The following is a 23917-nucleotide window of genomic DNA, read 5'->3' on the forward strand; positions in this document are numbered from 1 at the left end:
TTGCCAAACCGCAAAATTACAAAAGTATATATATTTTTTTTTTTATCAAAACCGTAAAAATTGCGGAATTATGTTATAGTGGAAGATAAATGAAAAATTGAATTATAGTCTCGTGTAGAAGAGTAGAAGAAGATATGAAAAAGGTAAATGAATAATTTAACTATGGGCTCATCTAGGCCCAATTGATGATGTAAACCGGTCGGTTTGGGAAATGGAAACAAAGAGAAGATGTATGTGTTACTGTAGTATTAGGTTATGGGCTTATTGTAAATTGTGATTGCTTGAGTATTCATTGATGCAGATGTGATACATTTATACAAGAGTTAGATCCTATGATTACGGGATACACAAGATACTTGATAAAGATATCTCTAGAATGATAAGTATATATCTCTAGGATATCGTTAGAATATTCACTTATGACGCGTTCGTTTTCCTGCTGAAATTTGGACATCGGAGTTATAAATTCTGCGCCGTTGAATTCACGAGAGTAAGTAGAAAGAGAAATTAAATCGATGGAGAAAACTCAGAAACTCCTGAGAAAAGAAATCAAACGAAGAAGAAGAGAGTTTGAGAAAATTCATATACCTAACGAAATCGTCGAAGAAATCATGGTGAGGCTTCCGGTGAAATCGCTCACGAGATTTCAAAGTGTGTCGAAATACTGGAGAACTCTGATCACGTCCAAGGATTTCGGGGAAAGACACATGGCTCTTGAGAAAAGCAAAGGATGCAAACTCATTTTTGTCTGTGATGATTTTGAAGATCGTGCGGAGGACACTCTGTTTTTAAAAACAGTTGCCTTGGAGAAGACGTCAGCTTCTGAGGGAGATGAACAAGCTTTCGAATTCCAAGGATTTAATGGGTTTCTGGATATTTCCGAGAGCTGTGATGGCCTTATCTGCTTCTACGACACTAAAAGAGCAGTGGAAGTTATGAATCCGGCCACAACAATGTTCATACAACTCCCTCTATCGAGAATTCAACGGCTTTGTATATACAAATATCCAAACTCGGAGGTTCAAGATCCAAATCCTGTTCCAGACCCAATCATGTCATGTTCTCAGTTGGGGTTTGGGAAAGACAGCGTTAATGGAAGTTATAAACTAGTATGGATGTATAATACTTCTCCTGCTACTCCTCCTACGTGCGAGGTTTTGGATTTAGAGGGAAAAAAATGGAGGTTCGTGAATACTAATACTCTTGATCATCATAAGATCTTGTTCAATCAGAGGCCAGTGTTTGCAAACGGATCACTCTACTGGCTCACGGGAGATGAACAAGGATATGCAACAACACAAACCAAACTCATAGTTTTCGATATTCACACAGAGATGTTTCAAGTCATCCAAACACCGCCTTTTTTTACCCATGATGCATCTGGTGACAAGATTGGTTTATGCAATCTTGATGGTCGTCTCTGTATCTCTGAGTTGAAGAAAGATTGCAAGCAGGAGTTTTGGTGGAGAATTGAAGACACCAACACATGGGAGAGGATCTTCTCGGTTGATTTGCTTTCTACTTCCACTTGGTTTGGTGGTATCACCTGGCAGCCTCTCACACCTTTAACCATCTCTAGGGACACCAATAAAGTCATTCTCTCACTTCGCTATCAAGATAATCTCGTTGCCCTCGATCTTGATCCTAACTCTTCAGTTTGTCATTTGTATTTTTCTGGTTACTACGGCTTAGTATGTCCTTATTTTCCAAGTTTTGTCACTTGCCATTGAAGTTTTAGCAAGTTTGTAGCTCTTTCATAGAGAAAAATAAAAACCGGCCATTTTAAGTTCATTATCCAATAACTTGAGAATGAAAATCAAATTGTATGAGTCTATGACTCTTTCATTCGTATTTGAAATATATCAACTCCGTTAATTAACACAATTAATGCTCAGTAGGATTCTTAAAGATAGAAACCAAAGAAACACTCACTACTATTAACCCCTTCTTTTAGAGTAAAAACTTTGTCATGCCAAATTAAACAATATATAGAGTTATATAACGGAGAATATAAACTTGACAATATTGTCGTCACACCACTCAGTTTAAAGGTGAATGTCAGTATCTAATAATGGAATAGCGAAGAGAACTACCTGGTGAATGTCAATATCAAGATTGGTTTCATTGATGGGAGTCTTCAGAAACAGAGAAGCTAGCTGAGATGTGGAAGACCGTTTTTTTTTTTTGGTAGGCAGATGTGGAAGACCGTTAATTATATGATCGTGGGATGGATTAGAGCATCAATAAAAAAAAAAACAAAAATATTTGATCACATATGTTTTTTTGAACTTTTGTTGTTGTTATAATTTCTGATTTTTATTCTTTTTTTTTAATTGAAATTTTTGATTTTTATTCAATCATAAGGGACTAGTACATTAATTAGGATAAAAGAAAAAGAGCCACAAGAGCTCTCCATGTTTTTGTTGTTGTTATAGAGCAAAGAGCATCCATCATAATAGAAGAGTAATTCCTTGGAAGTTGGAACCAAAGAGAGTGTTTATATAGAGACTATATGTCGTGCCGTCTTCTTCTTCTCATTATATATGCGCAAAATTTGTATATATATATATATAATATAGTTTCTACAGAATTATTCTTGTGAATGTAATATATATTAATATGTGTCATGTGTGTGTTATATCTATTCAACATTTATGGTTTTTATAATTCTCTAAGGTGTGAGCGGAAACCAAAGAACGATATCACAGTTTGGATATTGAAGCTATAGAGAGAAGAGAGAAACTAACTTAATTAATTAATTCAAGAAAAAGACTAATTAGCAAATCTGTTTAACAAAGTAACAGACTCACAAAACTGATTAACAGACTAACGGACGCAGACACGCAGTTCGAGAAAAAACAAACCAAATTATGATGTTTATCAAATTAAACACACTTTTGGCTAATTATTCTTTTTAATTGGTTGATTTCTTTTTTACGGTAATGGTATTGTAATAAACATTGGCTTACATATTACTATTATTTTTCCATTATCTCGTCGCATAACAATTAACACACTGAGAAACCAGGTACAGTAATAATTAATGTAATTCCTACTTCGTAAATAAGTAAAATGTGGAGCACTATCTTCGATGTCTTCTGATTATTAATATTAAAGCCAGCCTTAAAATAATTTCCCACGTACAAAACCATTACGTAAGCAAACCTATATATACTCTATTTCACTTGTTTCCCCAAACCATCATCATCTCTCTCTCAATTCACTTTCTCCTTTTTCTATTTCCCAAACACTTTCCCGAGAAAATTAGATACTCTAATTAATGGCCAACTGGAAGTCTCATGAAGATGTTTGTCTCATGGAAGGGATAAAGAGATACGGTCTTCGAAGATGGGACAAGATCTCAGCATCACTACTTCTCTCCCATCGAAGCATCGCTGAGTGCAAAAAGCGATTCGAGTCTTTCCTTGAACCAAAGGTGAAGTTATTTTCCCGAGAAAGTTTTGTTATGTTTTCATAGAATCTAGGGTTTTCTTTAGTCAATATCTTCAATCTTTTCATTTCTTTTCGATTAGTTTCTTCTTTGCACAATACAATAATTGTTTTCATTTCTTCAAATTTGGGTTATATTTCCGAGAAGAATATGTTCAGCTGTTTCCCAAGAATCTTGTGTTTTCTTTAGTCAATATATAGATCATCAATCTTTTCGTTTCTTTTCTACTAGTTTCTTCTTTGCACCATACAATTGTGTTCTTTTTCATTGCCAGAAACTTGGTTGTTTTACCGAGAAACCTATTTCTTCATTTATGAGAATCTTTATTTGCCAAAGAATCTTTCCAGATAATTTCTTGTTTCTTTTTCTAAAGTCAACTTATTTATGTTATTTTTAGACATGGACTTACGAAGATGACAAAAAACTAAGCGACTTAGCTCAGATTCACAAGCCTTCGTGGACCACGATTGGTGATTTGATGGGAAGAGATGGCAATTCTTGCTTTCGCCGTTTCATTTCACTTCCTTCATTGGTATTTGATATTTCTTTCTTATACTTTTTGAAGATTATTCTTTTGTTTACCTCTAAAAGTTCATCGTTTTCTTTCATTAGGCACGGGAAAATAATATTCAAGCTGGAGGCATGAAAATGTCTAAACCGATGAAGAAGTTTAAACCGAAAAGAAAGGTGTCTATGTACAAATATATATTTTTTACTGTTATTTTTTTTGATAAAGTTTAATACAGTATACAGTAATTTTCATTATCTTTTTTGTTTGTTTGTAATATACGCATTTAAAGTAAAATCCATGTATAGGTTGCACAGTTAGAGGAAATTCCAGCATTTGGAGATAGATCAGAAATGAAAAAACGAAAGGTGAGTTTTGTGTAGTTTTGTATATTTGGTTTATTTCACTAATGATTTTTTTTTTAATAGAAGGATTTTGTTTTTTTTCATATACAGGGATATTGCATGAAAACCAAAGTGCAGCTGGATTGAAGTTGATGTTGGGAAGAAAAGATTTTTATTAGAGTTGAACTTTTTTTCCTTTTTTCGCCTATTAGTGTTGAACTTTTTTTTCCCTTTTTCCCTTCGTGTGTTCTGACTATTAATTTTGATATCAGAGCATAGTTTTTAATAAAGAGTGAGTTCTAAAATCTTTTGCTGAACCAAAGATTCTTATTTTTTTCTTGGTTTTGATCGACGATGATATATCGTAGTAGATGAGTTAGTTACATATATATTCCCTTTTTATTCAGTTTTATTTATATATTCCAATTAAATAAAATTGCCGGGAAAAGTAATATAATTAACTAGGAATATAAAAATATTCACATCTACCACCAATGAATAATAGAGTATATATAGCTTCAACGTATTAATCAACTAGGAATTTCCATTTCTCCTAACTTTGCTGAATTCTAAATCATGACTTGAGCTTCATATTAAGCATTTGTTCTTTAAGGGTTTCTTGAGAGATTTTTGCTGGTAATTACTGTTTGTTATCTGAGTGTTCTTTGATTGTTTTCGATGTATAATGTATCTATCCAAAGTCTAAACGATTTATTGATTGTTAAACCATACCACTGGAAATGGAATCCAGTGGAGTTTAATGGAAACCCACCATTATGTAATTTGTTAGAGTCAATTCTTTTTTATTTTAGAAATATTTCGTTTGTAGCGGTTATTAAATATATATATATATATATATATGTGTATTTTTTCTTGATTAGGGTGATATCAACAACTTGAGACATGGACAAGTTGATCCACAATTCTATCTTACGTCATAATTATAATACAGAAATCGTAAAAGAAGAATTAGTGAAATTACTTCTCTTCTTATTATTAGTATCAATTTGATTTTTATTTTCCAATTAGTCGCCGGGAAAAGTAAAATAAAAAACCGTCACGTCTTCTGATAAATAATAGAGTATCGATAGATAGGTAGCTTCAACGTAAGGAATCTAAATTGGTTCTGCTCAAAAACGAAAACGATGGGTTCCATTGAAGAAGAAGCAAAACCTCTCATCGAAGAAGGTTTAATATTACAGGTCTGTTCAATTTCAATCTCTTGGATTCCGTTAATCAATTAGGTTACCGAATTTTGATTTTTGCATCGTTAGGATTTTGCTGATATTTCAAAATCTTGACTTTAGATTGATCTTATGCATTTTCTTTCTGGGTTTATTGAGATCTTTTCTGGGTAATCACTGTTTTATCTTAGTGTTCTTGATCGTTTTTGATTTAGGTGATGATTCCAATGTTTGAAATTTTCTATCTTTGATACAGTTATGATTTAGTTAGCTAATTAAAAGCTCGAATTTTTTTGTTAACAGTAATGAAAATGTTTGGTGATTTTGTTTTAACTAGGAAGCGAAATTGTATGCTGAAGATGGTTCAGTGGACTTTAATGGAAACCCACCATTGAAGGAGAAAACAGGAAACTGGAAAGCTTGTCCTTTTATTCTTGGTAATGAATGTTGTGAGAGGCTAGCTTACTATGGTATTGCTGGGAATCTTATCACTTACCTTACCACTAAGCTACATCAAGGAAATGTTTCTGCTGCTACAAATGTTACTACATGGCAAGGGACTTGTTATCTTACTCCTCTCATTGGAGCTGTTTTGGCCGATGCTTACTGGGGAAGATACTGGACTATTGCTTGTTTCTCCGGGATTTATTTCATCGTAAGCATTGTTTCTCTGTGTAATGTTTGGTTTGGTTTGTTTGCTCTGATTACTGATTGGTTTTTTTGTATTTGTTTAGGGGATGTCGGCGTTAACTCTTTCAGCAGCAGTTCCGGCATTGAAGCCAGCGGAATGCATTGGTGATTTTTGTCCATCCGCAACGCCAGCTCAGTATGCGATGTTTTTTGGCGGGCTTTACCTGATCGCTCTTGGAACTGGAGGTATCAAACCATGTGTCTCATCCTTTGGTGCAGATCAGTTTGATGACACGGACTCGCGTGAACGAGTTAGAAAAGCTTCCTTCTTTAACTGGTTTTACTTCTCCATCAATATTGGTGCACTTGTGTCATCTAGTCTTCTAGTTTGGATTCAAGAGAATCGCGGGTGGGGTTTAGGATTTGGGATACCAACTGTGTTCATGGGACTCGCCATTGCAAGTTTCTTCTTTGGCACACCGCTTTATAGGTTTCAGAAACCTGGAGGAAGCCCGATAACTCGGATTTCCCAAGTTGTTGTTGCTTCATTCCGGAAATCATCTGTCAAACTCCCTGAAGACCCCATGCTTCTGTATGAAACACAAGACAAGAACTCTGCTATTGCTGGAAGTAGAAAAATCGAGCATACCGATGATTGCAAGTATAAATTTTTAATCCTCTTCATTTACTTTCCAGGAACATATACCTTTGCTTGGTTTGACAAGGTCTTCCGGTATGATGCAGGTATCTTGACAAAGCCGCTGTTATCTCAGAAGAAGAATCGAAATCCGGAGATTATTCCAACTCATGGAGACTATGCACGGTTACGCAAGTCGAAGAACTCAAGATTCTGATCCGAATGTTCCCAATCTGGGCTTCCGGTATAATTTTCTCAGCTGTATACGCACAAATGTCCACAATGTTTGTTCAACAAGGCCGAGCCATGAACTGCAAAATCGGATCGTTCCAGCTTCCTCCAGCAGCACTAGGGACATTCGACACTGCTAGCGTCATCATCTGGGTCCCGCTCTACGACCGGTTCATCATTCCCTTAGCAAGACGGTTCACAGGAGTAGACAAAGGATTCACGGAGATACAAAGAATGGGAATCGGTCTTTTTGTCTCTGTTCTCTGTATGGCAGCTGCAGCCATTGTCGAAATCATCCGTCTCCATATGGCCAACGACCTCGGATTAGTCGAGTCCGGAGCCCCAGTTCCCATATCCGTCTTATGGCAGATTCCGCAGTACTTCATTCTCGGTGCAGCAGAAGTATTCTACTTCATCGGTCAGCTAGAATTCTTCTACGACCAATCTCCAGATGCAATGAGAAGCTTGTGCAGTGCCTTATCTCTTCTGACCACCGCACTTGGGAACTACTTGAGCTCGTTGATCCTCACGCTCGTGACTTATTTCACGACAAGAAATGGTCAAGAAGGTTGGATATCGGATAATCTCAATTCGGGTCATCTCGATTACTTCTTCTGGCTCTTGGCTGGTCTTAGCCTTGTGAACATGGCTGTTTACTTCTTCTCTGCTGCTAGGTATAAGCAAAAGAAGGCTTCGTAGTAATGTTGTTTACTCTCTCTCTCTCCTTTCATTACATACAAAAGTTTGTTTCTTTCAACTGTAACAGTCTCTGTTTCTCTTCTGTGATATTGCTGTGTACTTTCTCTTTCAATTTCAAAAGTTTAAGTCGCATTTGCAATATTATACACAATTCAGATTGAGAGATATTATACAAAGGCTTTCGGGCTTAGTAAATCAAATGGGCTTTTTAGATCAAATGGGCCCATATGAAACGGGTCAATCATATGACCCGGAAACGAAGAATCTAACTATGTCCGGGTCAATCAAAAGAAGAAGAAGAAGAAGAGAGTAATCGTTGAGGTTTGGGGATCGCGAAAATGGAGGTTCCAGGTTCATCGAAGAAGATGATCGCAACGCAAGAAGAGATGTCTGCAGCTAAAATACCACTTGGTTCTAGAGATCAGTGCGCTCATCTCTTGATTCCTCTCAACAAATGTCGTCAGGCTGAGTTTTTCCTTCCATGGAAATGCGAAGACGAGCGTCACGTTTACGAGAAGTGTGAATACGAGCTTGTTATGGAGAGAATGCTTGCGATGAAGAAGATCCGTGAAGAAGAAGCTTTGGCTAAACAGAATAAACTACAAGGGAACGCCGCTGTTCCTCTTATCCCTAAAACTGCTAATGCTTAGCCTCCTCCGATTCGATTCCTTCTCCGATTTGCCGATTCCAGATTCCGGTTAGTTTATAGTTTTTCGATTTCTTGTGTGTTTGGGTGATTTTGATTGAATTGGTTTGTTTCTTCTGCAACATGATCAGATCTTCGTGTTCGAATTAGGGTTTCGTTGGGAATAAATGAGATTTTGAATTGTGAGTTCTTCGTTTGTATTACTGATTGTTCAATATAATCTCTCTTTTTGCCTCTCGTTTGAACATTTGACTACAATTGGATTCAATTTCTTGAAGAAATATCTCTTACACTACAACCAAAATTGATCTGTATCAATCCTGATAGAGAAATGTCTGGATTTGTACCTCTTGTTGTTAAAAATCTCAGTGATATCTGAAGTTTTGAATAAGGATCATTCCATCATTGACTGGATTTTCTACAGATTTCGTTTCATGTTGTTTCTTTTTCATTCAAAGCTTAATAGATTAGTCTTTTAAGTAATCAGTAGCACTAATTTGCTGATACCTTTAGGTGCTTGTTTATTAAGACTATATAAGTGTGTTTATTGAGACTATGTACAGATTTAAGTGTGTTTCACTGATTAACAAGACACATATCAGTACTTTAGACTATAGAATTTATGTTTAGAAGTTCTATGTTCGATGAACTTGCAAATTGTGTCTCAGATATCAGGACTAGCAATTGTTACAGTCAGTTTGTTTTACAGACCCCCAAAGGATATAAGAGTGTTGCACTTATTAACAGGACACAAATATATTCGTTAGACTATATCTTATATGTTTACAACTTCTTTTGCTTGTTCTATGTCCTGTGAACTTGTAAATTATGTTTCAGATATCATGGTAACAATTGTTGCAGTCGCTTTGTTGTGTTACAGACGGGATATAAGAGTGTTTCACTCATTAACTAGACCCAACTCAATTCGTTAAACTTTTGATTTTATGTTCTCACATTTCTAGGTTTTGAACTTCTTATGCTTGACTATCTTTTGTGAACTTGTAAGATATTCATGGCTAAGAATTGGTACAGTTACATATAAATACTTAAGAAGTATTGTAAAATTACAGCACCAACTACATAGCTGTGTCTAAACATCTTCTGCTTTATTGATTCTGCAAGAGATATCATTTTTGATTTTATATACAGATATTTAAATGTCACAACAGCTACAGAAAGATTCTCTTGATGTCTCTCACCTTGTCGTTCTCACTTGCCATTGAGTACTCTTGCATGTTTGTGTGATTCTTTCCTTTTTAATATAGTTCTTATGTGTTTCACTACTTGTTCATTGTATATGCCGCTATGATTTGACACCAATGGTATTTCTCTGCTCTAAAGACAGACTTCTAAACGTTTTGTCTAAGATGCTTCAACATAACAATGATTTTGTTTTCTCCTGATTTGATTCTTTATTCATTCTTCTGAGTCCTAATTCACACTCTGAAAATATTTGGACAGGGATTCTCTGGAACTGTGAAGAAGGTGGGGGCTCTGCTTTTCAATCTTTTTCTTCTTGCTAGTGATGAAAAATTGTTGCTACATTCTCAGATGTGAATGTTCAAGATTCTCTATCTTTTTGTTTTTACTCTTGTTAACTTGGAAGTGTTTCCCAAAAAAATAAGATGCAAACTAATCTTTTTGTTAGTTTTCTATCTTTAATATTTGAGAAAGAAAAAAACATATGAGATTAATAGGATTTTTCTTTTCAAATGAAAATGACCAACAGATCACTTAAATTGCTTAGAGAACCAAATCATTTTCACTGGGAGAGATCCAGATCCATCTTAGCGAAATTATTAAAATACATTAATTTGGCAATACTAAAAGTCTAAATGGTAATCTAGAGTTCTACCATAGAAGCTTCCGTTATATCAATGCTAAAAACACATACCATTTTGTATCACCAATACGCAAGTTATGGTTATGTAGATAAAAAAAAAAAGGTATACCACTTTGTAGCTTATCTCCTTGATGGAGAAGACCAAAAAACATGGAATGAGAAAGGAAGAGGTTATACTTCTTTTTTTAGTAAATAAAATAAAAATAAAAGAGGTTATGCTAAGAAAACATATCAAATCTAATTCCAATACTTAAGGATGAAAAGTCAAGAGTTGTTTGGTCCAACTTCCAATAATTATGCACTCACTACTCTTAAACCATTGCACATGACCATGCAATGTCTATATCTATCCATGTGTACATTGTTGTATATTATATTCTCTGTCTTGTAATTGTATATTAGTTGTATAATTATTTTGTGGCCCAACCATTCCCAAATCACACTTTTAAACAACTCTCTTTCACTTTTGTTTTATGTTATTTTAGGTGTGAAAGGCTAATTCTTCTATGTTCTCTCTAGGTGTTTCATGGATTACACCTTTTATATTACTTTTAACCATCTTAGAATTTGCCTTGTTCTTGCATGTGCTATGATTGAATTCAATCAATGGGTGATGAGAAAATTGACCCAATAAAAAATAAATAATATTGACAATCGTCGAATGGTTTGGTGAGATTTGCACATCCAAACTTTACACGCACACAAAAAAGAATGTTATGGTTTTATAGTCCAAAATCCAGTTGGGTTGCATTATCTTAAATATGTATAAAGTTTTATAATAATTAAAGAAAAAAAAAACAAAGAGAATTATTGAATGTTTTGATTGTGGTAAAAGCCATGAATCATGGACCTCCACAGTCAATTACTCATTCAATTTCTCTTGGAGCTATTTGTCTCTGCCAGACTCATTTAATGTATTATTTTCATTTGCTTCTATTTTCTTTCACATTTTTTCCTTTATTTTATCACCGGATAATATATACAGTAGTAATAACCATTTTGACACTTGAATTTTCGGTTAAACATTTTACCCATCCATGGAATTGTGTTTAGAACTTTAGATAGCAATTTTTACCATTGATGGCCTATTTGACATATCAAACTAATAGGTTTTATCACAATTTCTAGAGAAAAATTAGAATTTACTATCTATATTTTTGGAAAGAAAAAATAAATCTATATTTTTGAAGAATTTTTTAAAATTTTATTAATTATTGTTGATTATATATGAACAAGAGACAAGCGCCCCTAACAAACTTGTAGTTTTTAATATCCATTTTTTATCCGAGTGTAGCAACTCTCAAGTTCTCTTATAATGCTCATCACAACCATAAGTCCATAACAAAGCTAAGCAGTACAAAACAAAAGATAAATAAACAACCAAAAGGATCTCTGAAATTTAGAAACAACATTTTGTAATTTCTCCTACATCCTGCACATTTTACTCTCATTCATAAAACTGAAAATAATTTTCATGTGCATGTTTCAGCTGTTCGCTAGGATGATATATGTCTTCACTAAATTTGAATAAAACTTTATTGCCAAAAAAGTGTGTCCGTGTACATCTCTTATTGAAAAAAATTTGTCATTTAGGCTCCGAACTCTAATTATATGCTTAGAAATTTGAACATTGATATATTTTTGTTAGAAAAATTTATTAGAAAATATTAGGACTATATAAGGGAAATAGGTGGTATTTCTTTTTACTTAGATTCAAATTGTTGGTCGAAAACTCGCCCAAATCATTAAATATGGTAATATAACCCCATTTTCACTAATAAAATAAAAGTCTACCAATTGTTTCACTAATAAAACCTTTTGGAATGTGTTTACTTGATTATTTTGATCAATGATCATAACCTAGGTAGCTTTTTGTGTCATTCTTCTAGTCAATATATAGATAATATACGCAACTCGTGTGTCTTTGACAAGTGGTGATTGAATATGATATTTTAGTTACCTTCTAATCGAACACTAAACTTTTTCTAAACCATTGTTTAAAGTCTCCTAAATCATTAAAGCGAATTTTGGCATATACGTACGCAGAGAATTCCACGTTTTTATAATAATTTAGAGAATGTGCATAAATGAGAAGAAAAGGCAAGGCATATTACTCTACATTAAAGTCAATGACCTCACTTTGTGTGTAGATTTGATTGTTTTTTTCGTTGGGTATATAGATGTCTGATTTCTGTGTGGAATAAAAACAACGACTTTGTTAAATTAGTATTAAATTTTGTTCTCTTAAGTGAATATTCATTTGGTTTTTTGTTATTTTTTTTATTATTATTGTCTGATGCCACGTGAATCCACGAGTAAGTTTATAGTACAAATCAATTATAATTTCTAATACTACGTGAAATCATATACATACTTAATTTCTTATAAGAAAAAGAAATACATACTAATTGATTTAAAAACAGTATTTGATGTTTAATGTAATTAGTTAATTGTAGAATAGCTGATAAAATAAGGTGATTTTGAAAAGGAAAATACTATTCGTATAAATATGTCCACAATTCGTTGATTAAAATATTGAATTCGTGGTTGGAAAATTTGGAGAAGTCAGTAATTATTGTCGGCTACCATATAGGGATATGATAGTTTTGGTTCGTTTCCATGTACACCAAAACAACAATGAAAAATAAGAAGAAAAAGTGTTAGACCAAGGCCAGAGCCAGAGCCAGAGTATGGGGACAATTTTTATAATTTGGGGGGAATAAATAATTTTTATCTCAAGCTTTATTATTACTTAATATGGAAGGGAAAAAGAATAGAATAAGAAGAAAAATGAATGAGAAATGGGAGAAAATGTAAAGGGATTAGGGGAATGAAGTCAAAACGGTGGTCCAAAAGACATAACGGAGGACCATTGTAAAATTGTGATTTATTGAAATCAGAAAGTTTAACACGAAACCCTAAAAAAACAAAACAAAAAAACAAAAAGAGAAAAATAGGAACAATAATTATGCTATGGTCAAAGCTAAGCAGTTGGGCTATTTTCATTTAAATTTATACTACTAGTTTTGGTCTAAAACCTATCGTGAAAAAAGTGAGAAAGTAAAGTTTGAGGTACTGTAGAGGAAACTTCTTCAATTGGGTAAATCCCAAATCCCTATAAGGTGAATATTATGTGTTTTAATTTGCGAAATTTGGTTTTCTATGACAAGCTAGATAAAAGTATATTCTTTTGACCAGCTAACAAATGTGTGTTTATTTTGGTTTTACATAATTTAATTTTACTGTGGCAAACGACTAATATTCGGATCTATGTTTTTTTTTTCATGCAAGTTGTGTATATAGCCTTGTGTAGTTCTCTGGTACGTTGATATGCAATGATTCTCTCAATAACTATTTAAAAACATTTTAAGATAATAATAATGAATATGGGGTCGAGAGTCAAGACTAATGTAACCAAAGTCAAATGGATTTTCGTATGATTACTACTTTTGTAGATTATATATCCTTGTAGGTCAAAAAACACATGTCACCTCTCTTTGTTTTTAATAAACAAATTTTATAACAACATTCCAGCTTGTAGATCATTTATTCTTTTTATTTGCTAGTCCAATTGTCTAAATAAGTAACCCTATACCATAAACCATACCAAACTATAAAAATTTGACTTTACGATATTTACGTATCATCAAAATCGTCACGTATGTCATGAACAATTCATATATTTTTTTCTTTTTATGTAGTTTTTGTTTTGTAAGATGAAACATCATTATTCATTATCACAACATAATTTAAAATCAAACCTATGTTTAGGTACCTTATTTCGATTAAATTAAGTTTAACTTAAATTATTGTATTTCTAAAACCAAAACTATCTAATAAAATCCGAATTAAACACAACTACAATGGAATATCCGAATTTCTAAAGTTTTATAATGATAATTCTTTGGAATTTTGCAAAAATATATGTATATAGAGAGAGAGATTATAAGTATGAGTGAATCCAAAAAGAGACAAAAAGAATAGATGGAAAAAAGAGACAGTCATCTTTTAGAAAGAGCCAAAAACAAAAACTTACTCTTTTAATCCCCAACCCAACACCCTCTCAAATCCTCTCTTCTCCTTTAGGGTTCTTCGCTTTTCTCTTTCTTCTTCACAGAACCATCAAAAAATCAAACCTTTCTTCTTGGGTCTTAGTAAAAATCGAATCTTGTGTCGGTTTTTAGGTTTCTTGAAACGATGGGTAAGTGTGGTGGGAGAAATGGTAACGGAAGGTTTAACGGCGGTGGGTTTCACGGTCACGGTGGCGGAAGAGTTAGGCCTTACGTACGGTCTCCGGTTCCGCGACTTAGATGGACGCCGGATCTTCACCGTTGTTTCGTTCACGCCGTCGAGATTCTCGGTGGTCAACACCGTAAGTTTATTATATATATTTTTTTCTCTTCAAATCTTTTGTGTCTTTGTTTGATTCAAATATCTTAAAATTACGATTTTTATTTGGATATAACTAAAAAAGATTGAAAATTTCTCATTTGTTTTCGTAAAGAATCAGTTTTTGAACCAAGTCTTGATACTTTTGTTACTTTGTTTCATTCTTATCTTAAAGTTTGGGTTTTGCTTTGGATTATTGTAAAAAAGTTTGAGATTTCCTTATTGTTTTAAATTCATCATCTTTGTCAAGTTTCTGAGGCAAGCCTTCACGCTTTTGTTGTTTTGTTTCATTCATAAAGTTTGTTTTTTCTGAATATTTCTAAAATAATAATCTCATTGTGTTTTCATGAAAAGTAATCATAAAGAATCATCATAGGCACCTTTTTGATTTTGTTGTTGGTTGGGTTTGATGAAACAGGAGCAACACCAAAACTTGTTCTTAAGATGATGGATGTGAAGGGACTCACCATTTCACATGTCAAAAGCCATCTTCAGGTAATAATAAATTTACCAAAACACCAATCTTTTTTTTTTCCTTATTCATATTGTTTCATTCATATTACGTTGAATATTAAATCACTTTTGATTATATATAAACAGATGTATAGAGGATCAAAGCTCACTTTGGGGAAACCAGGTATTTTTTTTTCTTATAAAAAAAAAAATTGTGAAATCATGATATTTGGAAAAAGAATGGGACCGTTGATTTTAATTTGAACTGTTAACATCAAACACATAATAATGGATGGAATTTAATTATTTTACTGTATCTGTTTGTAGTATGTACTATTGGTCTAGTGTCATGATTCATAAGACAAATGTCATAAATACATATATTTTTTGCTTTTAAAAAAAATAAATGTCTACCTCTATTTTCAAGAGTAATAGAACAGAGAATAAGAGACTATTCATTATGAATCATATTAACTAATTTTATTTTTGGGGGACAGAAGAAAGCTCATCATCTTCAATAAGAAGAAGACAAGACAGTGAAGAAGATAATAATCTTCATGACAACTTGTCTTTACACACAAGGAATGATTGTCTTTTGGGTTTTCACTCTTTTCCTCTTTCTTCACATTCTTCATTTAGGTATATCTTTTTTATTTATTGTTTTCTGACAGTTTTTAATTTTTATTTCAGAAGAAAGTTATGCTTTTTGTTTGTCTGTTTTTGAATTGTCCTTTTACTTTGGTGCAGGGGAGGAGGAAGAAGAAAAGAGCATCAGCAGACTTCAGAGTCTGGTTATGATGATGATGATGACTTTCTTCACATCATGAACATGAAGAAGACGAAAGATACGACGACGTTTCTATCACATCATTTCCCCAAGGTATTTTTTTTTTTTAAACTGTATTTTATTTAAATATAACATACACATTTCATCATTTGGAAATTTAATGTTGCCAAACCAAATCAAGTCCGGTTTAGAGTTCTAACCGGTCTGATTGAGACTGGTCAAATCCAAAGGAATTGAGTCCGGTTTAAGTACTACTATTTGTCATTGAAACTTCTTAGTTTCACTTGAATTTATACAAGTGGCATTTAATGTAAACTAGTGTCAAACTTAAACCAAATTTAATCCGGTTTAGTGACTAATTTTGGTCTTTTTGGCTCATTAGGGAACAGAGGAGTGGCGGGAACAAGAGCACGAAGAAGAAGAAGAAGATTTGTCGTTGTGTCTGTCGTTAAATCATCATCATTGGAGAAGCAATGGATCATCGGTGAGCGAAACGAGTGAAGCAGCAGTCTCAACTTGTTCAGCACCATTCGTCTCCAAAGATTGCTTTGGTTCTTCAAAGATTGATCTTAATCTTAACCTCTCCATTTCTCTCCTCGGTAGCTAAATAAGTAAGCCAAATCTTTGTTCTTAGATTAGGTTCAGTGAAACAATATTCGGATGTATTTTGAAACTAGGATTTTATGTTTTCAGAGGATTGAAAGTTAGTAGAAATCTTGAAAATAAAGTTTAGATCAATATATATCAACTAGAAACTATATAAACAAAAAACGCAGCGTTTTGATCGACTCACAAACAGAGCCAAACGCAGCGTTTTGTTCTTTGAGGATAATTCCTTATATGCTGCGTTTTGTCTTTGGAGGATAATTCCTTAAACGCAGCGCTTCATTTTCAAGATCGTACGGTATACAATTGGGCCAGTCGGCAATCCTACTACGGTAGAGAAAATGATTTCGAAGGATTTCAAAACGCAGCGTTTTTATCATTCGAGGATAGATCCATTAAACGCTGCGTTTATATTCAAGATCCTACGGTAGAAAAGTTTTTCTTCTCGACAATCCTACGGTAGAGATAATTTCGAAGGATTTAATTAAAGCTATAACCGTTTCTCTTCGAAAGAAATAAAAAGAAAAAAAATTTGAAACTACTTTATAACCGCCTCGACGATGACCAACGTCTTCAACGTCGGCGAAGATGAATCTATCGAACCGTTTTGGCTCCAACTCCAAGACGGCGATACCCAACGATTCTTCCTCCGACGAGAATCGTTCTTCTTCCGCCGTCACCGCCGCAACTTCCGTCGTAATGCCGCCGTGCTCCAGCAATGTACTTGGAGCCAAACGCAGCGTTTTGTTCTTTGAGGATAATTCCTTATACGCAGCGTTTTATCTTTGGAGGATAATTCCTTAAACGCAGCGCTTCATTTTCAAGATCGTACGGTATACAATTGGGCCAGTCGGCAATCCTACGGTAGAGAAAATGATTTCGAAGGACTTCAAAACTCAGCGTTTTTCATCTTTCGAGGATAGATCCGTTAAACGCAGCGTTTTATTATTGGAGGATAAACGCTGCGTTTATATTCAAGATCCTACGGTAGAAAAGTTTTTCTTCTCGACAATCCTACGGTAGAGATAATTTCGAAGGATATATTATTTAAAACATTTAAATTAAAGCTGTAACCGCTTCTCTTCGAAAGAAATAAAAAGAAAATAAAATTTTTGAAAAAAAAATAATTTGAAACTACTTTATAACCGCCTCGACGATGACCAACGTCGTCAACATCGGCGAAGATGAATCTATCGAACCGTTTTGGCTCCAAGTCCAAGATGGCGATACCCAACCATTCTTCCTCCGACGAGAATTGTTCTTCCTCCGCCGCAACTTCCGTCGTAATGCCGCCGCGTTCCAGCAATGTACTCCGAGCTCTTCTTTTACTTTTCGTCATCGTCTTCTGCTTCTCCCTCTACAGAACTTCTGGTTATCTCAGAATCGTCGCTGACTCTTCCTCGACGCTCTCTCGCATTTTTCCCTCTTTCAATGATTCTTCCTCGTCTCCGTCTCCGTCTCCGTCTCCATCTCCGACTCTATCTCCGGTGAGTGTTCTTCCACATTGTTTCTTTATTTGGTGTTTATCATGAATCCGATGTTCGACTAAAGGAGTGTTCGATTTTAGGGATTTGAAATTGGAATCGATTTTGCGATGATTTCATTGAAAGATCGTGTTCTTCGTGTATTTCTTGCTATGAATTCATTTAAATAGCTCCACATTCGAAATCGTAGTCGCATTTGAGTTCGATTTCTGGATTTCGCAAGTTCTTCTTGATGTTACTGTGTTCAAGTTTTTCTTGATTTGGTTCTGTTTTGGTTTCTTAGGAAGAAATTGAGGAACCTAAGCTAGAAGAAGTTTTGCGTAGAGCTGCGACTAAAGATCGTACAGTGATTCTGACAACTTTGAATGAAGCTTGGGCAGCTCCAGGATCTGTGATTGATCTCTTCTTTGAGAGTTTTAGAATTGGTAAAAGAACAAGAAAGCTTTTGAAACACTTGGTGATCATTGCTTTGGATGCTAAAGCCTATTCACGTTGCAAAGAATTGCATAAGCATTGTTTCAGACTTGAAACAGAAGGTGTTGATTTCTCTGGCGGTGAAGCTTATTTCATGACTCCTTCTTACTTGAAAATGATGTGGAGAAGAATCGATTTCCTTCGCTCTGTTCTTGAAAAGGGTTACAACTTTGTTTTCACGGTAAAAAGTTTCTTTCACTCTTGGTGACTTAAAGAAACTTGTTAGTTGTTCTATTGAGTGATCCATTTTTGTTCTCTAGGATGCTGATGTGATGTGGTTCAGGAACCCTTTTTCGCGGTTTTACAAAGATGGCGATTTCCAGATTGCTTGTGACCATTACATAGGAAGGCCGAACGATTTTCGGAATAGACCAAATGGAGGATTTACCTTTGTGAGATCCAATAACCGAACTATAGGCTTTTACAAGTTCTGGTACGATTCAAGGCTCAAGTACCCCAAAAATCACGACCAGGATGTTCTAAATTTCATCAAGACAGATCCTTTCCTTTGGAAACTGAGGATTAGGATTAGGTTCTTGAACACAGTGTATTTCGGTGGATTCTGTGAACCAAGCAAAGATTTGAATCTTGTTTGTACAATGCACGCGAATTGCTGCTTTGGTTTGGATAGTAAGCTTCATGATCTAAGAATCATGCTTCAAGACTGGAGAGATTTCAAGTCTTTACCACATCATCGTAACCAATCCTCTGGTTTCACCTGGAACGTCCCACAGAATTGCAGGTTCTTTTTAGTTTAAATCTATCTTCGTTAGTCATTTTTTCGGTCTTTGAGATTGTTATACAGAGGATCAATGAAACGTTTTTGTTTTTGCAGTCTTGATTCACTTCGGCGGGTTGATTCTAAGGATAAAGAAGAGAGTGAATCACCAGGAGATTCTAAACAGTGAAGAGTGTGTGTTACAATGTATATAGAGAAACTGTTTTGAGATTTTTTTCACACGAAGAAATAGAAAGAAATATAGAAGAATATACTGTAAAATCATCAACCATTCTTAAAGAGAAATACATAACGCTAATGACGAATGACTTGTTCACTACTTCATTAGTTCATTGTCCCAAAATAGTTTATTTTCTCTAAATATTGACGTCGGAAATAGTTTAGTGAATTTCACAAAGAAGTTTTTTATTTCTTCTAAAAAGAAGATAGTAATCAACATCATGCAGTTTAAATGAAGCAACCAGCAAAACTGATGAAGAGAGCTAGAAAATGTAAGGTGGTCTTGTGGATAGTGGATAAACTGTAGAGATGGATTATTTATTTCACACTATCCTTTGACGTAGGCCTGGGCATTCGGGTACCCGTTCGGGTTCGGTTCTTTTTTTTCGGGTATCGGGTCTATTCGGGTAGGGGGTCAAGACCCATTCGGGTATTTTAAAAATTTGGTTCGGGTTCGGTTCGGGTTCGGGTCGGTTCGTGTATTTTAATAAAAAAAGCAAAATACCCGAAAATAACCAAAAATACCCGAAATATTTTCGGGTTCGGGTCGGGTTCGGGTTTTTAACTCATATATACCCAAATCTAACCGAAATACTCGATTTATCGAAAATACAATGGTTACTCTTTACCCAAATATAACCAAAAATATCTAAAATACCTAATATATTCGGATTTATGATTGTAATTTTAGGTATTTCGGGTATTATAAATATAAATATAACTAATATTTATAGGTGTATATTTGTATTCGGGTACATTCGGGTACATTCGGGTATTGGATTCGGTTCGGGTTCGGTTCGGGTTTTTTTCGGGTAGGAGGTTAGGACCCATTCGGGTATTTTTAAAAATCGGGTTCGGGTTCGGTTCGGGTATTGTTCGGGTTTTTCGGTTCGGGTATTCGGTTCCGGGTATTTTGCTCAGGCCTACTTTGACGGTCTAGCCTTTAGTGGGGTATGTCTTTGTCAATGTAGTAGTTTCAACTTATTGTCAATTAGAATTCATTTTTTTTTTTTGAATGTAATGTTAAATTATATTCAAAAGATAAAATAAACGTTTTTACAACTTGTGCAACGGTTTGCTAAAAAGGGAACAGCTGAGAAAAAAATTTAAACATTTAGACAGCCAAGAAACTTAGATACGAGCTTTGATCCATGTTTGGTATGCTGTCTCATATCGCATATCTCCTTTTATGCGAATCGCCGAAATCCGATTCCTTACTTGCTTATCAATCCAAGCTATTAGACAATATGCTGGTTGTGGACTCTCCCCGTGTCTTCTTCTATTCCGTTCTTGCCAAATCGTATAGACTACGACTTGCGTAACGTATCTTATAAGAAATCCATCCACTCTATCAAGCCGTTCATTTGAGATGTAATCGAGAATGAGGGGCCAGTTGATTGTGTACCTAGCTTTTAGAAGTCCTTTTGCAAGAGCTGCCCAGATTTGTGAGCCATATTGACATGAGAAGAAGAGGTGATCTCTGGTCTCCAACTGGTTTTGACAAAGTACGCAAGTTCCCGCTGCTCCTTGGTTCCATTTTATCATACGCTCACCCATCGAGAGTCTATTGTGGGCTGCTAACCACATGCAAAAAGAATATTTTGGTGTTGCGTATGCAAACCAAACTCCTCTATGCCATGAGATTGTGGTGGTCGTGGTTCGAATATGGTTCCATGTATCTTTCGTAGAAAACTTTGGCCCAAAAATATCATTCTTCCCCTTCCAAAGAAGTCTGTCTTCTCCATCATTTTTCCTTTGGTACGTTTGGTACAGTTCTTCCTCTATGGCATTTAAATGGTCCGTACGGTGCCTTCTTCTTCGCCGATTAGCCCACGCGTACGCCAAAGATCTCATCTTACTTATCCCCATGTCTATAAATCCACGGTTGCCCACACTGTCCACTAGGCTGCCCATTGATGACCAGTTATCATACCAAAAAGAAGTGTTTTCCCCATTGCCTACTTCAACTCTACAAAAAGGTTGTGCCATTGCTCTGTACTTGAGCAGTTTCTTCCATATCCATGAACCCGTTGTGTTACCATTATTTATAGACCAGAAAGAAGCCTTCTTAAGGAGGAAAGTTTGAATCCATTGTACCCAAAGAGAGTTGCTTTGGGAGCATATACGCCATATAAGTTTCAGACAACAAACCGTGTTTGCCTCTTTAAGCGACCGTAGGCCGAGTCCTCCTTCCTGTTTTGGTCTACAGACATTATCCCAAGAGATCTTAGCTTTATGTGATTTGAGCTCCGTACCCGACCAAAGAAACGCAGAACAGAGTTTTTCAATTTCCCGAATACACGCGCTTGGTAGCCTATAAGCTGCTAACCAAAAGTTGCATATGCTCCATAAGATTGAGGAGATTAAATTCAGTCTACCTGTGAAGGAGAGAAAGCGTGAGGTCCACGATTCAATTCTCTTTCGGAGCTGCTCAATCAAAGGTCTATAGTCCACCGTGGAGAGTCTCTTTGTGACCAATGGGAGCCCGAGATAACGGACTGGTAGGTGGCCTACCTCAAATGGAAAGAGTGATGTTAGCTGTTCCGTAGATGCGTCCCTGTTTCCCGCCACATAAAGAGTGGATTTCTCCATGCTAATTTTCAGACCCGAGCATTTGGCAAAATCATTGAACACCGTGACAATGCCTTCTACAGAGCGCACTCGACCATCCGATAAGACCATAAGATCATCCGCAAAGCTCAAATGTGTGAGACCCAAACCCTTACACCGTGGGTGATATCCAAATTTCTTTTCCTCGGCAGCTTTATCGAGCATTTTTGAAGGCACATCCATACTTATTACAAATAGATACGGAGAGAGAGAACAGCCCTGTCTCAAACCTCGAGAGCTTCGAAAATATCCTGCTAACTCCCCATTAACCTGGACAGAGAAAGAAGCCGTGGAAACGCATAGCATAATCCAGTGAATAAAAGTTGGCGGGAAGTTTAAAGCCGAGAGGACTTTACTCAAAAAAGACCATTGAACGGAATCAAAAGCTTTGGAAATGTCAATCTTTATGGCACAACTAGAAGAGACGGAGTCCTTGTGGTAGTCTTTGACAAGTTCAGTAGCAAGAAGCACATTTTCAATCAATAGGCGATCTTGGACAAATGCCGATTGATTTCCAGCAATAAACCTTGGGAGAATAACTTTGAGTCGGTTCGCAATGATTTTTGAAATCACTTTGTAGAGCACATTACAACAGGAGATAGGTCGAAAATCCTTCATCGCCTTAGCACCTTTCTTTTTGGGAATGAGTGCTAGTATTGTTGAGTTGAGCCCCTTTGGTAAAAACCCTTTAGCAAAAAAAGATTGAACCGCCAATATAAATTACTTTCCGATCAAACCCGTCAGGCCTGTTGGTGTCGGATCCCGCACCAAAAGTACGAGACCAACCAAAGATTGCCACGTAATCAAGATAATGGCCCATAAAGGATGAAGCCCATTGGACCCGTGAGCCGAAGGGACGGTCGAAGTGGTTGTCACCATTTCGATAATCCGAAGTGACTGCACTGTGACACGAGTTCGGTGTAGAAGGACACGGGTAAGTCGGTTCAAGGACACTTGGGCCAAAAGAGGCGAGGCCCATGAAGATCAGAGTCAACTCAAATTCAAACGTTGAGCATTAAAGCCGAAGAATCAAAACGGACACATTTAAGAAGAAATAATTGTACTTAATTACTCATTTTAATGTCGTTTATCTATGTATAAATAGAAAGGCCAATGGCCATGTAAATGGATCTTGCTCCGGAGAAAGAAATATTATAGCAATTTTCGTATCAATTTATAAGTTTTTACATATTCATTTTTGTCCCTCAAGGATAACCTTTCCCACTTAACAAAAATACTTGAGTGTGTGAATCCGACATCCACAAGGCCCAGGAGATTTATCATTCGGCATGGCAAACAAAACCTTCTTGATCTCCTCCCCCGATACAACGCGAGTGAGGTTTTGGTGATCCTGGTCTGAACAACGGAAAGGCAGGAGCTGTTGAAGCTCTTCGACCGTAGTTCCTGCAAAATCATTAGGAACATGTTGCAGAAACTCCTGAAAATACCTCTCAGCCTCAGCCTTAATGTCATCTTCTTGCACTAGAACCCGACCATCTTGGCATTGAACTTCTTTTATATTGTTATTTGCTTCCCATATAGCAGCCGCTCTATGGAACATTTTATTATTCTGGTCACCGACGTTTAACCAATGTAACTTCGATTTTTGCTTGAGATACTTCTCCTCTAGACTAGCAACAAGGTCCCATCTTTTATAAGCCTCATTCTCCTCTTCCATCGCGATGGTGCTTGGATTTAGCAAGTTTGCTTGCTGCTTTTGACATAGTATGTCATATGCCTCCTTAGCCTTCTTTGTCAAGTTTCCGACCCTTTCTTTTGCTAGAATGCGTAGCTTTTGTTTGAGTCCTTTCAGTTTTTTCAAAAATCGAAATGACGTTGATGTAGATAAAAATAGCTCCTCGGTATCTTTCCAATGATTCTCCACTACGGGTAAGAAATCAGCCATCTCCGTGAGTACATTAACAAATTTGAATGGTTTCCGACGGCGAGTAACACCACTACCTCCACTAATTTGCATTATTC

General features: G+C 35.5%; 6 protein-coding genes across 8 annotated transcripts; all 6 read left to right on the top strand.

Moving 5' to 3' along the window:
* The first annotated feature begins 115 nt into the window (after positions 1-115).
* On the top strand, positions 116-1823 carry LOC9311174 (putative F-box protein At2g02030). The gene has a single exon (XM_002875060.2). The coding sequence runs from the start codon at positions 516-518 to the stop codon at positions 1728-1730; it is 1215 nt and encodes a 404-aa protein (XP_002875106.1). The 5' UTR covers positions 116-515; the 3' UTR covers positions 1731-1823.
* A 1357-nt stretch (positions 1824-3180) lies between these two features.
* LOC9311175 (cell division cycle 5-like protein) lies at positions 3181-5086 on the top strand. The gene is made up of 5 exons (XM_002875061.2): positions 3181-3436; positions 3849-3983; positions 4064-4138; positions 4268-4327; positions 4415-5086. Exons 1-5 carry the CDS (start codon positions 3281-3283, stop codon positions 4448-4450), a joined length of 462 nt encoding a protein of 153 aa, XP_002875107.1. The 5' UTR covers positions 3181-3280; the 3' UTR covers positions 4451-5086.
* A 242-nt stretch (positions 5087-5328) lies between these two features.
* On the top strand, positions 5329-7825 carry LOC9311176 (protein NRT1/ PTR FAMILY 8.3). Its single transcript, XM_021024201.1, has 4 exons — positions 5329-5505; positions 5825-6142; positions 6222-6778; positions 6862-7825. Exons 1-4 carry the CDS (start codon positions 5449-5451, stop codon positions 7682-7684), a joined length of 1755 nt encoding a protein of 584 aa, XP_020879860.1. The 5' UTR covers positions 5329-5448; the 3' UTR covers positions 7685-7825.
* A 122-nt stretch (positions 7826-7947) lies between these two features.
* Positions 7948-9977, top strand: LOC9311177 (NADH dehydrogenase [ubiquinone] 1 beta subcomplex subunit 7). Its single transcript, XM_002875063.2, has 2 exons — positions 7948-8381; positions 9792-9977. Exon 1 carries the CDS (start codon positions 8023-8025, stop codon positions 8332-8334), a length of 312 nt encoding a protein of 103 aa, XP_002875109.1. The 5' UTR covers positions 7948-8022; the 3' UTR covers positions 8335-8381; positions 9792-9977.
* Positions 9978-14158: 4181 nt separating this feature from the next.
* On the top strand, positions 14159-16544 carry LOC9311178 (putative Myb family transcription factor At1g14600). Of its 2 annotated transcripts, none has more exons than XM_021026743.1 (6): positions 14159-14545; positions 14981-15057; positions 15163-15199; positions 15513-15654; positions 15763-15895; positions 16185-16544. In XM_021026743.1, exons 1-6 carry the CDS (start codon positions 14371-14373, stop codon positions 16407-16409), a joined length of 789 nt encoding a protein of 262 aa, XP_020882402.1. In that variant the 5' UTR covers positions 14159-14370; the 3' UTR covers positions 16410-16544. The 2 variants fall into 2 exon arrangements, with proteins under 2 accessions (XP_020882402.1, XP_020882403.1); XM_021026744.1 differs by having other exon boundaries at positions 15516-15654.
* Positions 16545-16910: 366 nt separating this feature from the next.
* LOC110228695 (uncharacterized protein At4g15970) lies at positions 16911-19414 on the top strand. 2 transcript variants are annotated; one of them, XM_021026742.1, is made up of 5 exons: positions 16911-17117; positions 17705-17895; positions 18176-18547; positions 18627-19108; positions 19202-19414. In XM_021026742.1, exons 1-5 carry the CDS (start codon positions 16997-16999, stop codon positions 19272-19274), a joined length of 1239 nt encoding a protein of 412 aa, XP_020882401.1. In that variant the 5' UTR covers positions 16911-16996; the 3' UTR covers positions 19275-19414. The 2 variants fall into 2 exon arrangements, with proteins under 2 accessions (XP_020882401.1, XP_020882400.1); XM_021026741.1 differs by lacking the exon at positions 16911-17117 and having other exon boundaries at positions 17503-17895; positions 19202-19413.
* Positions 19415-23917: the final 4503 nt, after the last annotated feature.

The sequence above is a fragment of the Arabidopsis lyrata genome (assembly GCF_000004255.2).
Source record: "Arabidopsis lyrata subsp. lyrata unplaced genomic scaffold ARALYscaffold_5, whole genome shotgun sequence".
NCBI classification, from domain to species: Eukaryota; Viridiplantae; Streptophyta; class Magnoliopsida; order Brassicales; family Brassicaceae; genus Arabidopsis; species Arabidopsis lyrata.

Bases quoted from the DNA above. Each gene is read 5' to 3' on its own strand.
- LOC9311178 (XM_021026743.1), top strand. From the start codon at position 14,371: ATGGGTAAGTGTGGTGGGAGAAATGGTAACGGAAGGTTTAACGGCGGT. The intron at 15,058-15,162 runs GTAATAATAAAT...ATATATAAACAG, and splicing joins ATGTCAAAAGCCATCTTCAG to ATGTATAGAGGATCAAAGCT. The intron at 15,655-15,762 runs GTATATCTTTTT...ACTTTGGTGCAG, and splicing joins TCTTCACATTCTTCATTTAG to GGGAGGAGGAAGAAGAAAAG.
- LOC9311174 (XM_002875060.2), top strand. From the start codon at position 516: ATGGAGAAAACTCAGAAACTCCTGAGAAAAGAAATCAAACGAAGAAGA.
- LOC110228695 (XM_021026742.1), top strand. From the start codon at position 16,997: ATGAATCTATCGAACCGTTTTGGCTCCAACTCCAAGACGGCGATACCC. The intron at 17,896-18,175 runs GTGAGTGTTCTT...TTGGTTTCTTAG, and splicing joins CATCTCCGACTCTATCTCCG to GAAGAAATTGAGGAACCTAA. The intron at 18,548-18,626 runs GTAAAAAGTTTC...TTTGTTCTCTAG, and splicing joins GTTACAACTTTGTTTTCACG to GATGCTGATGTGATGTGGTT.
- LOC9311175 (XM_002875061.2), top strand. From the start codon at position 3,281: ATGGCCAACTGGAAGTCTCATGAAGATGTTTGTCTCATGGAAGGGATA. The intron at 3,437-3,848 runs GTGAAGTTATTT...TGTTATTTTTAG, and splicing joins AGTCTTTCCTTGAACCAAAG to ACATGGACTTACGAAGATGA. The intron at 3,984-4,063 runs GTATTTGATATT...TTCTTTCATTAG, and splicing joins TCATTTCACTTCCTTCATTG to GCACGGGAAAATAATATTCA.
- LOC9311177 (XM_002875063.2), top strand. From the start codon at position 8,023: ATGGAGGTTCCAGGTTCATCGAAGAAGATGATCGCAACGCAAGAAGAG.
- LOC9311176 (XM_021024201.1), top strand. From the start codon at position 5,449: ATGGGTTCCATTGAAGAAGAAGCAAAACCTCTCATCGAAGAAGGTTTA. The intron at 5,506-5,824 runs GTCTGTTCAATT...TGTTTTAACTAG, and splicing joins AAGAAGGTTTAATATTACAG to GAAGCGAAATTGTATGCTGA. The intron at 6,779-6,861 runs GTATAAATTTTT...GGTATGATGCAG, and splicing joins GAGCATACCGATGATTGCAA to GTATCTTGACAAAGCCGCTG.